Consider the following 16797-nt stretch of genomic DNA (forward strand, 5'->3'; position numbering starts at 1 on the left):
CCAAATGCTTTTTAAACCCCATCATCCCTAACGAATGATGCTATTAGGAAAAAAATATGGTTTTGATGTCTGCATTTTATGAGCTATTCACTTATCAAATCTCAGAAAGGTAGGCTTTTTTTTTTAATCAGAAAAGATATTTTCTTTACCCTGCTGAAGACATATATATATACATCTGAAGTGCAGAGACAATGTCAATGGTGTCTTTTACCTTTCCATACAAAAATTTGTTTTGCAGCACCATGGTCCAAAATAAAGCATTCTTCAGAAAGCAGCATTGCCATGGAGAAGGGATTTTCTTCTGCCACCACAGTCACTTTCATGTAGCCACTGGCATCTGAAACCTAATATAAAAACCATGAGCTCATTTGGGTATGATTGAAATGTTCCAAAATTAGATTATGGTGATGGTTGTACAACTCTGTAAATGTAATAAAAATTACTGAATTTTACACTTTAAATGGGGGAACTTTGTGGTATGTAAATTATATCTCAGGAAAGCTATTTCAAAGAAAACAAACAAACAAACAAACAAAACCCACAAGCTTAATTACACTGTAAAGGCTTTTTAAAAAGTCCTTAGGATAAAATAACTGCAAATACAAAGTTAAGTTTCCCCACTGTGCCTAAAATATCAGAAAATAATAGCAATAATAATAATGGCTAAGGTTGGTTGAGATTCTTGTATGTGCTAGGTATGATGCTATGAACTTTATATGATTATTTCTTAATTTTTCTAGTAATCTTTTCAAATGGATAACCTTGCAGTCATGGTGCACACACAAAAAGCTGAAACTAAAACATTTATTCAGGCAACATTTATTGAGTGTCGATCATATGCCAGGTACTGTACTGAAGAAGTCATTGCTACATTACAGTTTGTGCTTATAGATTCTTTCATTATAGTTTCAGCAATTTAAGTATACTTTATATACACTATTAAAGTACAATTTCCTCTGTCACAAATGAATTCCTATTTATCTAGACTCTTGAAGTTTGGAAATGACTTCAAAAAGCATGTTTTTTAAATGTTGGAGGTGGACTTAACAAAATTGAAAGTGATATTAATGGCCAGGTTAGAATTCACTGATTTTTCAAAAGCTAGTTTTTATGGGCTGCAACATGGGCACTTCTTAAATAGGCAGATTCCAGGGTTCTCCCTAGATCAATGGTGTTTTGCAGCACAGTGGTGGGACTTAGATTCTGTGTGTTTACAAATTGCTTTCAGGTGACTCTATTTCCCAGCTTCTTCAGCAATCTCAAATTAAAGCATTTTCAAACGGACTTGAAACTTTAAATATTTGCAATACATAATATATCCACTAGAGGGAGAAATGACCCAGGATTAAGATATTCACACTGCAAACTATTTCTTTAGTCCATCATGTTGTCCAAGAGGGAGAACAATTTTATTTGATGATATGACATAAAAGATTTGTTAAGCCGTTGAAAATAAGTTTTACAAATAGCAATGGAAAAAAAAAAAGCAGCCATGACGTCTTGAGATAACGATTTCTGTATGGATTATATTAAAATTATCAGCATTTTAGCAGAAGAGGTAACGACATTTTCCTTTGCCATGTAGGAAGAAAGAATCTAGTTCTCCTTTACAAAAAAGAAGTTATGCTACCCAAGTTAGTAACAATCTTCATTTAAAATCAGCGCTCCTGAGCTTGAAGGTCACTCAAAGGAAAACAAATATAATTTCTTCCTATAAATGATGAGAAAACAAGTCAGTTCTGCAAGGAGATTATAATCTGCTCCAAATCACATGCTTCAAGTTACAGGGGAGGGAATATTTGAAGAATCTCAATTGAGCAGTCTCCTCAACTGGTATATGTTGTGGTTTTTGTTACCCTCACCAGTAATAAAAACATCATAAAATTATGGAGTTGGAAAGAACCTGACTAGTCTTTTAATGTGTTCTCCCTCTCCCTCTCCCTCTCCCATTCCTTTTCCCTCTCTCTCCAGATAAAATTAAGAATGGTCATATCTTGCCCAGGGTCACCCAGCCAGACTTTCACCACAGAGCTGGCATGGAACTAGGTCTGCCAATGCCCAGGACAGACAGGGCTGTTCTGACCATGTTTCCTTCCAGCTATGTGATTTGATAGCTTTGCCCTCCTGTAACAAAGAAAGCCTTCATTACGGCCAAACAGGATATTGAAAATAAGGTGAAGATTTTACAGCTCATCAAAATTTTATAAGAAAAATTTGCAAGGTATTTTTACTCCATGCAGGAAACATTTTATTGAATGTAATATATCAAAACATGTTGTTGCAAATGAGTACAGCAACAATATACAATTTTATTTCTCACAGCAGTAAGTTCACTTATTTGTTTTAAAAAAACAAAACAAAAAGTAATAAAAAGAGGAATATTAATCAACATACTAGAGCAAAGAACAGATTCTACCTACACATTTCTCTTTGAGGGCAATGAGGAGAGTATCAACTGTCGCAGTTAGAGTCCCTTCCAAGACAGGTCTCCCCAGCTGCCTCCAGTCCCGTGAAAACAACAGAACTCTCACAGCAAACTCACCATGTACAGTTTAGCCATCTTCCTGTTAAATATGTCTGCTAAGGTGTCGTCATAATCATCTCCTTCCCTAAGCTTTGGCTTTTTTCCTAAAACCTGAGAAAAAAGCGAACAGATAAAAGATAAAGATCTCTGATTAAAGAATGCAGCTTTGAGGAAAGAAAACCATCTTATATTTCTAAAGACATAGATTAAAAATATTCACAACTAAAATGACGAGGCTCAAATATTTCTCAGTAATTATGCTCCATAGGATTTTCCCATGGGTCAAATCAATCAATGGCATCAAGTAAACAAAAACCCTGAGTTTGTTGGTGATGTGAACTTCCAAGAAAGCAAAACCCCAAACTTGAAAGACTAGGTGTCTGTATTATTGAAAACTAGCAGGAATTCATTAAAATATGATTTCTAAGTGTAGTTCTGCAACATAATTTCTTCTGTTATTGCTTCTAGAAGAAGCAATCTATAGTTTTAAATGATTTATTTTTACAACAATCTGGATCAAAATAACTATTTGAGGATTGTGTATTATTATCTTCGTTGACATATTATAAGCTAGATAAAGCGCAAGTTCTTGATGACCATATCATGGTTTCCTTACTGCATCCTCGGCACTTAGAGCAATGCTCGGGCAATAGCAGGTGCTCAATAACTAGTTGTCAAGTGAACAAATAAGTGTATTTATTCTTGCATATATGATGCAATCCAAAAGTTCAAGTAAACCATGTAGTAGGAAGTACACTTGAATCTGCTTTGAATTTCTGTGCACTAAAATCACAAAAATAATATGTCTAGGAAGCACCTTAATTAAGTTAACTGACACAAAGAATGTTAAGGACAGGAATAAAACATATATTTATTCTAAACAGTGTGACTTTTTTAAACAACATAGGCATAAATTCAAGCTGAAAACATGCAAAACAGATATTAATTGGGACTCAATAAATATTCAACGTATAATGAAACTGCTTGCATAATGTGTTTTATATTTAGTGTTTCTTACAATACAGCATATGAGTATTAGGCAATCATAAAATGTACATAAATTCTAATCCTTGCATGAGTATAGGCATAGCTTCGAGTTTAGAAATGCATTAAAGAATGTATTTCCTCTGGGAACATGTCCATCTTTTTTGCTGATACAATAATTAATAAAATGCTTTCATGATTAGACATACTAAATTATTATAATATAGCTTTCTTTTTTGTTAAAAGTACGATCAAAACAAAAATTAAAACACAACCAAAAACATTTCTTCAACAATTTTACTTTAGTAGAAGTATGTGTCTCTTATAAGAACAGTGAAAGGGCTCCTCATGCACCCTTTTGTAATTCTCCTCCAACCAAGGCAGGAGAGCTTCGAGTCAACGGTTTGGACCAGGACATTATCTAATTCTAGGAAAAGTCTCCCTGCAGGCCGAGTGAGTCTCAGATTTGGGTCAACTCTTACTTTTAATTTAAGTAAGAATAGTTGAGACTTGAACCACCCACGGGATTTACCAAAAACGGGATGAACTCCAGGAGTCATGGGTGCCGTATATTGCCAGACATCTCTAAGGATTATTTTAATGTTCAGTTCAACAACTCAGCATTTACCAATACCTCACTGGGGCATATGAGTTTCCAACCACCTCTCCCAGCCCTTAAGCACTTTGCATCCTACCCAGAAAGAGAAAAATTATTAAATATGCTCACTTTATCAACTACGCCATATATTTTGATCTTTGAAATAAAATGTAAACACCACTTTTTCTTTTTCTCTACAGGTAGGATAATGCTTAAATTTAAAAACACTCATTTTAGGTTTCTCAAGTGATTAGAATGTAGATCATGTAATCCTTTGTGTATGAAATAACATATATTCTGACAATTTAAAGAGGAAAGGAAACCGAGAATCCTCATCTGAGGATGTTTCATAAAAATTTCATCTGTTGTTCTAGCCAAGACCTGTCACTCAAGCTTTGAGTTCCCCCCTGCCCCCGCCGCTTTCCGTTAATGATTTTCTATAAGTTTCCACTTAAAAGGATCACCATCCTCTAACATGCTCCAAACTGAACTTATCGTTCCACAGAACTGGCCCTTCTCAATTCACAATTTGTGTCAGCGTACCTCATACCTCCTGGGTCTTCTCACCTGAACTTAAAATCATGTGGTCAGTTTTGAATAGTTCCTGTCCCCCACTTTGAATCTCCTACCCACCTAGTCATTCAATTCTACTTCTTTATGATAATGTTTAGAGTCACAGATTCCTTTCTATTCCTTAATTCCCACCTCACTTAGTGAAGTCCTTCATCGCCCTCGTCATGGGTTATACCTACTCTAGTCACCGCCCTCCTGCCTCAGTCTGCCTATTTTTTCATCCAAAAAGCTGGCTCTTATTTCACTTTACTCCTATATTTCAAGAGTATGACTATAGACAAAGATTTATATCTTATATCTGCAGCAGTGGTTCTTAAAGTTCAAGGTGCTCATGCAAGGTCTGCATGACTTGATAACAGATTCCCAACTGCCAACTATCAAGTGATAGGTGTGGCCCAGGAATCTGCATGCACTCCAGGTGATTCTAAATTGGATGCAAACTGACTGAGCCCAAACTCCTCGGTGTGGATTCCAAAGCTCCTCCAGGGGCTGGTTATTATATACCTTGCATTATTTCTCAGCATTCTCTACCAAGCACCCTTTTTAAACAGGCCGTTTTCGGCGTTCCCTGTGGGAGCCTCACACTTTCTTACCCCAGGGCCTTACCTAATGCTGTACGTAACTGCTGCCTAGGTTGACTGGGTGCGGCAGAAGCAAAACTGAGCAATTAATTCTTGGTTGGTTCAGCTAACTATAATCAGCAGAGGAATAGTTACCACTTATCGAATGCCTACTATGAGCCACACATTGTATCATGAGCTTTACACACCTCATTCTATTCTGATAAGAGCCCCCATGAACTATCTACTGTTATCAGCATTTTACAGAAAATGTCACTGATGCTCAAAGAGGTAAAGTGATTATTGCACAGAGCTGCTAAGTGTTGAGGTGAAGACTCTGGCACAGGTGCCTTTAATGTCTTTTCAATAACTTGAAAAACAATTGGTTGCATATATACAAAGGAATATCACTCGGCCATAACAAAGAACGAAATCTTACCATTTGCGACAACATGGATGGACCTAGAGGGTATTACGGTAAGTGAAATAAGTCAGACGCAGAAAGACAAATACCATATGATTTGACCTATCTGTGGAAACTAAACAACAAAATAAGTGAGCAAACAAAATAAAAAACAGACTCATACACAGAAAACAAACTGATAGTTGCCAGATGGGACGGGGTTTGGGTGGCTAGGTGAAAAAGAGAAGAGATTAAGAAGTACAAATTGGCAGTTACAAAATAGTCACAGGGATGTAAAGTACAGCATAGGGAATGTCGTCAGTAATATTGGAATAACTATGGATGGGGACAAAAAGATTCATTCCATGGATGTTGTCTAGGGGACCCTTCTGTTGATCTGATGCTATAGAGGTCCAATCCTTCCCTCCCTTCCTCCCTCCCTCCCTCCCCCCTCCTTCCCTCCCTCCCTCCCTCCCTCCTTTCCTCTCTCTCTTTCTGTTTCTGTTTCTCTCTCTCTCTCTCTCTCTCTCTCTCTCTCTCTCTCTCTCTCTCTTATTCGTTTTCAGTTATTTTCTAATTCAGTAGAAGACTGATAGTAGCAAACAATTTTGTCCACAGAGTCTCACGGGAATTTTTGTTAAGTGGAGGTGAAACTAATTTACGCCCGGTGAAAGAGGTAACTTTTGCATTGTTTACAACATTCATCTAAAGACTGATTGCCCATACATTTGTCTATTCTTTAGATTCTTCTTTGAACTAGTCACAATATTTTATTATTTCTCTTATGAATGAATGACAAATAAAATCTTTGAAAATAAGTTATTTTATATTTGTATACTATTCATGATTTTACTTCTTTGAAAACTACCTTTGAATGTCTAGTATTCCTCTTGTCTAAGCTACATGTTTTGGGCCTGTTTATATATTTATTGCTTTTTATTAGTATTGTATGTATCAGTTAACACTTTTCACACACTGTTGTCTGTGTCTATGAGTGTTTGTTTGTTTGTCTTGTCCATATAATACCTTCAGTTTTATATCCCACATATGAACAAAATCATACAGTTCTCGACTTTTTCCATCTGACTTATTTCACTTTGCACGAGACTTTCAAGATCCATTCACGTTGTCGCAACAACTAACATTTTTCAAGTGCTATTATGTGCCATGCCAGGCACTTTAAAACTCTTATTTGACAAAGACTGACATTTCACTATGTACCAGACACCGTGCTAAGCACTTTACATTTATTAAGTCATTCCATCTTCGTAACAACCCTATGAGTTGGCACTGTTTATTATGGCACCATTTTACACCTGAAGGAACAAGCTAAGTAACTTGCCAAGGTCATAGAGCTAGTAAGTGACACGTTAGGATTTGACAAGTTAGTGCTCCAGAGTATGTGTTCATAACTAATAGGCTGTGTTCTTAGAAGACTGAGTAAAGGGGAAAAAAAAATTGTATGATGAGTTTGCTAAGATCCATGGTAAGAATGAATCTTCTATCCATGAAAGTGTGAAAGAGAAAGAAACTCATGCTAATTTTGCTGTCTCACCTCAAACTGAAAAAGTTACTGCCACAGTATGTGATAAGACATGAACAGCAAACGTGCCCCAGCTGAGTGCAATGTGTTGTACCAGAAAGCATCGAGCCTATACAAAGACTTCAGCAAGGGATCTCCTGAAACCAGTGACACCAAACTATTTACTACAAGTGAGGGATGGTTACAACAAGATATTTTGATAGAGAGACCAAATTCACAGAACTTTTATTACAGCATATTGTTATAATTGTTCTATTTTATTATTAGTTACTGTTGCTATTCTCTTACTGTGCCTAAATTATAAATTAAACTGCATCATCAGGATGTATGCATAGGGAAAAAAAACAACAGTACATAGAGGGTTGGGTACCATCGATGATTTCAGGTATCCACCAGGTGTCGTGGAATATATCCCCTTGAGAATAAGGGGCTGGGTACTGTATTCCTAATGGATTCCTAACTGCTCTAGGCATTTTGACCATAGAAACACTTGTTAATATAAAGACCTAGAAGGGGCCACCAGTGGCACAGGGGCTTTAAGTTTTCAGCTAGGAATTAAGTGATTCCAGAGACCACAGGTGCTATTTTGTTATAGGTGTTATATGAATAGAAAAATAGGAAAAATCTGTATCTTTTCCTCTCTGTTTTGCCAGTAACATAATGGAAATATTTAGCAATGTAAGACACTGCCCCCAAGTACATGAAAGATGTTGGAAATTGGTACAAATACAACTTTGTTCTCTGCCTAAATAGACGTTTTCTGCTGCTCACGCTTTGCCTTCAAGAGTTCAATTCAAAATTAGTCAGAGAATATTTACATTAAACCATTAAAGCACATAAACAATCTAGCTTTAGATTCACAGTCTACTTGTTGCAGAATTTTTAGTTCTCACGACCTGTCTCCAGACCGTCCTCGGTATCTTACGTTTTTGTCTGTATGACCCATTGTCACTTTTTCTTTTAACATATAAGTTGGTCTCTGTGTAAATTTGTTTTCTTAGAAAGAAGAACCAGGCAGTCATGAAAACCTTTGCTGGAGCCAGGTGGGTACTAGATTTATTGGGGGGAAATCACTTTGTAAGTTACATAAATGTCTAACCACTATACTGTACACTTGAAACTAATATAATATTGAATGTCAGCTGTAATTGAAAAAGAAAAAAAAAAACACCTTTGCTGCATCCTCATAAGCTTTACTTAATTTTCACTTTTGCATCTGTCTTTATTTATTTTGAACCTTTTAGCCAGCCCTTTCTATTCTGATATGAAATTCCAACATTTAAAATGCTGCTTGCTTAAGATGCGTTTTTCCTCCTTTAACTTTGTACAAAAAAAAGTCAAGATGTTTGGACACTTTATAATAAGTACTAGAAGTGAACAATAGGAAAAAGAGCCAGATAATACATGCCTGGAGGAAGGACAATATATAATTCAAAATTCCAGATCACTCTGGATAAATAGTATGTTCTAAGTTGGTGTCAAGTCCTAAAAGCATTTACCATAGAGGGTGTTATGTGCCTCTCAACTCTGATTTCAGCTTAATAGATTAGGAAACTGAGACTGACAAAAGTTGAGTTTTGCCTACTGCCCAAGTCCCATAAATACTAAAGCAAAGACCTTCCAAATCCTACTGCAAAGCTCTCTACATAAATTCTTATCTTGATTAAGACATTTGCATTCTTCTTACATTAATCAGTTTAGTGTGAATGGCTCTGCTTCTATTTTCACTAAAAAGAAAGTAAGCTGTTGTCGCATCCAGCGCAACACAGGCATTGAGCAAACAAGGTGGTGGCAGGCAGAGGCGGCGGGGGAGGGAGATGACGACCAGTGAGGCAGCCGCTGTGGCAAGCACCGCAGCCCAGGCACGGGCGCGAACACAGGTCAAACTCTGTAAGATCCTGATTTTAGAATTCACCAGCTCCTCAGAAGTTTGGCGAATTATGAGTTATTAAATCTACGCTCAGATCAAGGTAGCAGCTAGACTGGTATGACACCTGTTTTTAATGAGTGACTCAAAGCTGTGATCACCCTGATGTCAACGAATAGCCAAAGCTTGTAAAAGATCACCGGGAGAACCTCAATCTGACGACACTGAAGCTAGCTGAATGGAGGAATGCAGCCACAGAGGCAGAAGCTCTCCTTAACTGGGGGAAGGTGGGGGTCTATGCCCACCTCTATCAACCCCATGGGTTCTCCTGTTGGTCCCTACTCGACTGTGCCTGGCTTGAGTTGTCCCCCCGTGGAGATTCTTACTTGGCATTGGCTAACCAGCCATGCTTCCGGGCCAAACAGGGAGACATAAGGTGTAAGCACAAAGGTGAAGCTAAGTCCCTGAAAGGCTTGGTCTCACAGACTCTCCTTTCTTTAGGGGTAGGTACTAGGGGACAGACCGGTAGGCTGCTGCGTGGCAACAAGTTATCAGGTTCTAAGAGAGAACATTTTAATTACTCAGTAATTCTTGTGTCTTATTTCCTTTCCCTGACAAGAAAAAAAACATAAAGTCAATAGATTGCAAGCATATGGTGAATAGAAATACATTATAAAAAGTGAAGAATTTTTTTTTGTTATGGTGTATTTACTTGCCTACGAGGCATTTTATGCCTTAGGTAAGACAAATATTTACTAATAGGGAAGATACACAGATCAATCAAAGATAGGTAATTCTGAGGAAAGCCGTGACTTCCTGTAGCCAGCTCCACCTAATCTGGGTATGAGATCCCAACCCCTGCTCTCCTGCTCTCTCAGTGATGTGCTCGCCTCTAAAACACCTTTATCCCTTTATTGACATATCAAGTAAAGGGTAATTTAATACGTCAAATAGTGGATAAAGGTACTTTAGATTGAGGGAAAGCATGTGAAATACATATTTGGATAAAAGGATAAAGTGAATTGGGTAGCTGCAAGAGAGGTTTGGCTATTTAATTATCTGGGCCAGCGCTGTCCAACGACAGACTTTTCTGTCACTGAAGTATTCTATAGCTGTGCTGTCCAATAGGGTATCACCAGCTTATATGTAGCTACGGAGCACCTGAAATGTGGCTAGTGTGACCAAATGACGAATTTTAAATTCTATTTAAATTTATCTTATTTAAATCAGAACTTCAACAGCCATTTGTATCTCATGGATACTGTAGTTGACAGGGGATGTGGTGGCCTTGGGCAACTCACCCTGATGCAGCTCTGATCTTCAGTGTTACTGTAACATTAGCATATTAGAGATGAGATTCAGAGGATCCAACTCGTAAGAGTTAACTCATAAGTTATACTATGTGAAGCTAATTTACCAGTTACTATAATATGGAAAGCTAACTTACAAATTACTATTACATGGACCGCTAACTCACAAGTTATTAAAATACATAAGCCAGAATGCCAACTTCTTAAACTAGAACAGTTGTTAGCACTGGCTGCATATTAAGAGGAGTTATGATAAAGAATACAAAAATCTGCATCTGAACCTGAGATTCCGATTGAAGCCCTGGCAATGTGTTTTCAAAAATCTCCCTGGGCCTGGCTCAGTGATAAATTCCAGTTTTCAGTAGGATCAGCTTTGTAAACCTGGTCCATTCACTTCAACCATGAGGGCACACATCTGCCAAGCATTTCTGATGTTCCCATAGCTTCTTAGGAAATTTCTCCCCTGGACAAATTATCATGGTCTGGTAGTCTGGAAGCTGCCCTGGAACAAATCTCAGGTAAAAATGTTAGGCCATCTGCCCTGTACGGGATCGCTAAAGCTTTTTCAGTAAGACCTTAAACCCACTTGGACAACTACCTGACCAGGGCTGGAAGTGGACACTGCCATCGTTTGCCTTTGGGGTGCCTAATTTCTATGCTTTACAATGAGCACCGCCTCCTTTTCCTTTTGACAACCCCTTCATTTGGTAGGCTCAGGCAATCTGAGCCGCATGGACCCACTACTGAGTGACTCTGTTACCTTGTTCTCATATTTAAAATGGTATAAAAATTAGTATATCACTCACAATTATTATGCGGATTAAGAGAAATAATGTATGTGAAGTGACTATCACTATGCCTGGCACATAGTGAAAACTCAACACAAGTTGGATCTTGTATCCAGCGTCAAATCCTACTTTCGTCAAAAGGTCATTCTTTCTCCTGGAGATGCCCTTGCATATCACCGCTCTGGTTCTTTGCATGACAATTTTACCATTAAGGCTCTTGTCACACACTGCCCCATCAACCTACACTTAATACTTGGTTCATGTCTTGATCTAATGATGTCATTAAGTAATCTGTATGTCTTGATAGTGTACTCTGTCAAAGCCTTATCTTTTAGATTTAAAACTACCAATTGAAGACAGATCTATAAATCTTTCTTCGAGCAAAATCTAGACAGCAATCTCCTGTGCAAGCAGAAAGGGAATAGCTGATAATGCTGAAACAGAAGAATAAGACGTAATATTCTCTTCCCTTTGAAGTTCCTCCACAATTATGGTGTGTACAATCTCATTAGTCCTCCTTGGTTACAAAACGAATTCTTTGATCTTCCCACATGATTCAATCACATCTCCCCATGTAGTGTTGTACATATGACCATCTTTTGGTGAGGCAGGACATATCAGTTATATAAGATTTATCATAGGGTGTCTATGATTTATCAGCATTACAAAGGGCCAGGCTGTAATGGTTAACAGTTAGCTGTGATCCCTCAGCAAGAGGACTTTCAGTGCAGGAATGCTAACTAGGTTTTACCTGTCCTTGCTAAATTCCCATGCAGGGAGTGGCTGCTGGAGCAGTCTGCAGAGAAAGATTCTGAGGTTCCTTCCAAATTTAGTGAAAAAATTTAACATGACCTACCAGTTATTACATGCATGGGCAGGTAGGAGAAATAATAAGATGTGTATATCATTTATTTTTAACCCCAAACAGATGAAAATAGCCTGTAAGGATTCTCAAATTCTTAAGAGATATTTAGAGTTTCAGGTCCACAGAGGACCACCCTGCTCCTCTTAAAGTTGGCTCTCCACCATTATGCCTCTGGGCTTCTTTGCTCAGTAACGCATTGCTTATTTTCATCGACTTTGAAGATAACCAGAGGAAAAACTACATTAGGTTGGACGAGTGGAGGAATGGACAAGAAACTGTTTTCCTTTTTCAGTTTCTTCTTCTCCAGTCTCTTCCTTTGAGGCCAACAATCAGACAAAGAGCTACACAGAGCATGCTTATGATGAGAAGATGAGCTACAGCTCTAGGAGTATTTTTTCATTATCCCCCTCATCATATTCACATACTCGCACATTTACGCACATTTATTTCATCTTATCGCCTATGTCCCTCGCCTACGCAGGGAGAGGTAAATAAACCTGATTCACATAAAATGTTTAAGCAGATTAGCACCAGTTTTATGGCAAGAGAGTTGTGAAAACTTCCTTTTGATCTACATAATTCAGAAAATTTCCAAGCACCAAAATTTAATTGAGCAAACTCAAAATGGCTTTTATGTACTCTGGGATGCTTGAGAAATATTTGCATAGATTTTATACTCATATTAAAGGAATGTATTTTCTTTCCAAAAAAAAAAAAAAATGTCTACCCCCATTACCCTGTATCTAATGATTGCATGGCATTGGCTGAAAGGTTGAATGCTCATAGTAAGAGATATAAAACAAAAGGTCAGGCGGGTCCACTGAGCAGAAACATCGTGCTACTAAGGCTATTACTTAGGATGTGGAATACAGAAAATAGGTATGATTGTCAAAACTGTGCGGCAAACGTTTGGCAGTTATAAAATAACTTCCCTGCAGATGGGATAGCCATCTCTGTAGGCTTAAGATTGCATTCTCTAGAAGGAAGGCTGCCTGTGTGTGAATCACAGATGGCTCCTTCCTATTCCTACTTGGGGAGGTGGCACAGCCTCTCTCTGACTCACTCTCTTCATCTGTAAAGTGAGGGTGTAGAAATGCTATTGGTGCTCTACACACCTCACCTCAGTCTACCACAGAGGTCATCTGCAGATAGTTCATCAAGTCAAAGCCTTCTGCTCTCCATCTGATGGGTTTATCTGGCCATCGAGCTGTACTGTAGCCACACACAAGCAGGCTGGAGGTTCTGGGCAGTTAACACCCAAGGAGTGTCCCTCAACCAGTGAGGGATGGGAGTTACCAGCTAAATCCGCAGTCCCTTCAGCCTCAGTAGGTCAATTTCTCATACAGTTTGTCCCATACAGTTTCTTTGTGGGGCAAAGATCCTCCCTCCTAGACAGTCCATCCATCTTAGCATTGCATTTTTCTATTTAGGTCTATCATCAGTCCCTCAATTCAGTTGCAAAGCTAACGGGAAAATTACATCAGTCAGAAATGATTGCAAAGTGGTATTAATTTGGACTGATTATATAAAAGTGACATCTTATCAGTAAGGTCACCTCTCTTCATGTTGAGCTTTGGTGTGACAAAGTAGAAGATTATTTGGAATATTATTTTATTGTAGCATATGGATAACTATTCTGTTACTATATTCCTTTTTTCAGAATATTTCTACTTCCCCCACTGGATGAACTGGTAAGGAACAAAATGGGTACCTGAATGCTAGAAATGCAAACAAAAGATTCATTAAGTAAATGACAAGTAATGGATGGTTCCTTGAACAGCACCTGGCACATGGTAAGCTATCAATAAATGGTGGAATAAATGGCAATAGCAACTATCGTGCTCTTGAAAGCATCACAACCTTGCAGCATACATTACTTGTTACTATCATTCTTTGGATTTTGGGTTTATGCTAAGTATCATTGCCTTAAGGAAAATTAAGAAAATATTTTCGGTACTGAGCGCTCGAATGTATTAGAAAAACATGTTCCAAAATTTCAGCATTGAATATGAAGTAATGATAATAGGATCATTTAACTGGCTGAAAAGTTCTCGATTTCAAAGCCATTACTAACCATTATATTAAGACTTTCAAAAAATTAGAAGATAAATAATTTTAAAAGATTCTCATTAAAAATGAGTCACTTAAAAGGTCAATTGAAAAAGATATTTTAAAAGATTTTTAGAATCCTTCTCTAGCAATGTCAACAGTTGCTTTAGAGTTTCAGAAAAAGAAACAGTATTCCATTATTTTAAACCAGGCAACTTTGTGTGTGTATTCTTTGAACCAGTTTAGACCACTTTTGAAGCTTATGAACCTCGTCTAAGAAAAATATTTTTAAATGTGTAAGATACAATACAAAGTATTATGATGGAAACCAATTATATCGGAATACAACTATCAAAATATCAAAATATATTTAAAATACATGTGATAAAATAATATATGGGCCTCTTCATTAAAACATTAAATAACATTATTGAACAGCAGGTCTAATAACTGTCATAAAAATTACCAAGTAGTGATGAAAGTAAATGATATTTTGAGGTTACCTGCAATAACAATAATGGGATCTGAAAAGTCACAGGTACTGCTCATGCTAGTTTGCTGACTATCTTCACATTGGAGAAAATCTTCATTAAGAGGTTAGTGAAACTGAAGTTTTGATTTTTTTCCCAACCAAGTTCGTGATCTTTTTGTATTCCATAGTTACAAGTACAACATTAAAAGAGCCTACACAAACCAGTTTATCATAGCATAATTAATTCATCAGATAACTACTAAACTTTGTGATCAGGCTACAAAACAACATGTATAAAAACAAAAATCCCATGGCACGCTTTGAAAAAAAAAAAAAATGAAGGCTCTCACTGAAAATTTGATTCAGTTTGTGAGAGCTGTCAATATAATGCTGTATACATTGAATGTACTGAATGGAAACACAGTAGGTATTTTCTAGGATTTTTAAAAAAGCTAAAAGTGAAATGCCCCTAAAATACAGACATGGCATTTTATATTAGGAAATATGTCCCTTATCCCTATCACTAATATTTTATAATCAAAGTTATATTTTTACACATATTTTTTTTCAGGTTTACATTTTCTTAATTTAACAGTATAATATGTTAACTGTTTAAACTTTTCTGTCTCAGAACTTTCAATGAATTCCAATAAGTAAGGACACCAAAAGCATACACATATAAGCTTACGTATTAACATAATATTATATACAAAATTTTATAGTCTGTCTTTTTTCTTAGCATTATATACCATGAGCATCTCCCCACTGAATTAAAATTGTTTCTAAAACATCATTAATGTGCAAGTCTGTGTTTGGTGGTTATTAAAGTCATAAAGTTTAAAGACATTATAAGCCATAAAAATGATCTTATTATATAATATTTGATCACTAGACTATGAAGGCTATCACTGGATCAGGTAACGCAATGTATTACATTGCTCTATATCAATATTATTTAAACATATGTTTACAAGATAATCTTTAAGAAAACTTAAATGCAAATGGCTAACCTCATTGGGAGGAAAATGTGTAATATCCCAGGAAATTAGAGAAATGAAAATTCAGAGATACCACCTGCTACTACTACATGCAGGAAGATTCAAAAAGTGTCACAACAGTATATCCTGACAGAGTTCTGTAAGTCCATGAGGGAACACAGTGCTTGTGCAAGGAAGAAGCATTTGGTGCAAACATTTAGTGCCTGGCACACCATAGACGTTCCATAAATATTTGCTAAATGAATAAATGGAAATCAATTGATCAATATATATCTAGACACCTGAATATGACACGATAACCCTTTGACTTATAATCTTACTTTAGGGAATATATGCAATAAATACACTCAGATACTCCCTGCAGTGTTAGTAAAGGGGCAAAATTGGTCACCATTAAATGTGACTGGTATAATGATTAAGTACATGACATAGGTATAAAGAGCCATGTAAACACATTTTACATTAACAACTATATTAAAATTATAAATGTCTTGTCTGTAATTTTTAGTGTCAAATTATTGAAATATGTAAAATATTGGTGTTTTCCATCTCTTGGTGTAAGACTTTATTTAATGAAATAATTGTTCGATTTTAAAATTCAACATCACTGTTTAAAAAACAGTCAAGACGCCAAGATGAATAAACCATTTTTTCTTCCAAAATAAATTCTTAAGTCACTCTCAAAAGTATTGCCCACCTATTTGTCCTTGAATACCACAGAAGACAGGGCCAAGGCTTCCTTCGATAATGATTTCAATGGTGAGAGAAAACAGTCTTAATGTTCTCCTCTCCTAGTACCATGATTTAAGATAACGCTGATACTTCCTCTTACCTAATCCAAGCCTAAGTAGTAGAGAATTTGTTAAACCTAACGCACACACACATACACACATGTCTCTCCTCACACACTCAATTTAAGAGTGGTAACCTTTTAAAAAACCACCAAAGTCACAATACCTGTATAAGCTCAAATGGTTCACTTCCTTCTTCCACCACAATTAATTGAGATCTTCCGTTCCTTTCATTGTCCCGAATACCAATGGCAACCTGGCTTGCCTTCAGACGCTCATATTTGTTACATGAAGAACCACACCATTGGTAAATTTCCTAAAAGAAAGAGATAGATCTTTTGACCCCAGGAATATGTGGTGGACATTCAAGCATGTTGTAATACACATGGTTATTAATTATGACCAAAAAAAAGGTATAAAAAAAACCCCCAAAAAACCAAAGTGATAGAAGGAGACCAAACTTTGGGTGGCG

At 36.9% G+C, this 16797-nt stretch overlaps 1 protein-coding gene across 1 annotated transcript in view; it reads right to left on the reverse strand.

Moving 5' to 3' along the window:
• SCIN (scinderin) overlaps positions 1–16797 on the reverse strand; it is a 63351-nt gene that overhangs the window by 23482 nt on the left and 23072 nt on the right. Inside the window, exons 4-6 of the mRNA XM_019726923.3 lie at positions 16492–16641; positions 2543–2635; positions 212–344 (exon numbers count right to left, since the gene is read on the reverse strand). Coding sequence (XP_019582482.3) covers positions 212–344; positions 2543–2635; positions 16492–16641 — 376 coding nt within the window. The remainder of the gene's footprint in view (positions 1–211; positions 345–2542; positions 2636–16491; positions 16642–16797) is intronic.

This window comes from Rhinolophus sinicus, chromosome 4 (genome assembly GCF_057876585.1).
Source record: "Rhinolophus sinicus isolate RSI-liver-muscle chromosome 4, RSI-T2T, whole genome shotgun sequence".
Classification (NCBI taxonomy): Eukaryota; Metazoa; Chordata; class Mammalia; order Chiroptera; family Rhinolophidae; genus Rhinolophus; species Rhinolophus sinicus.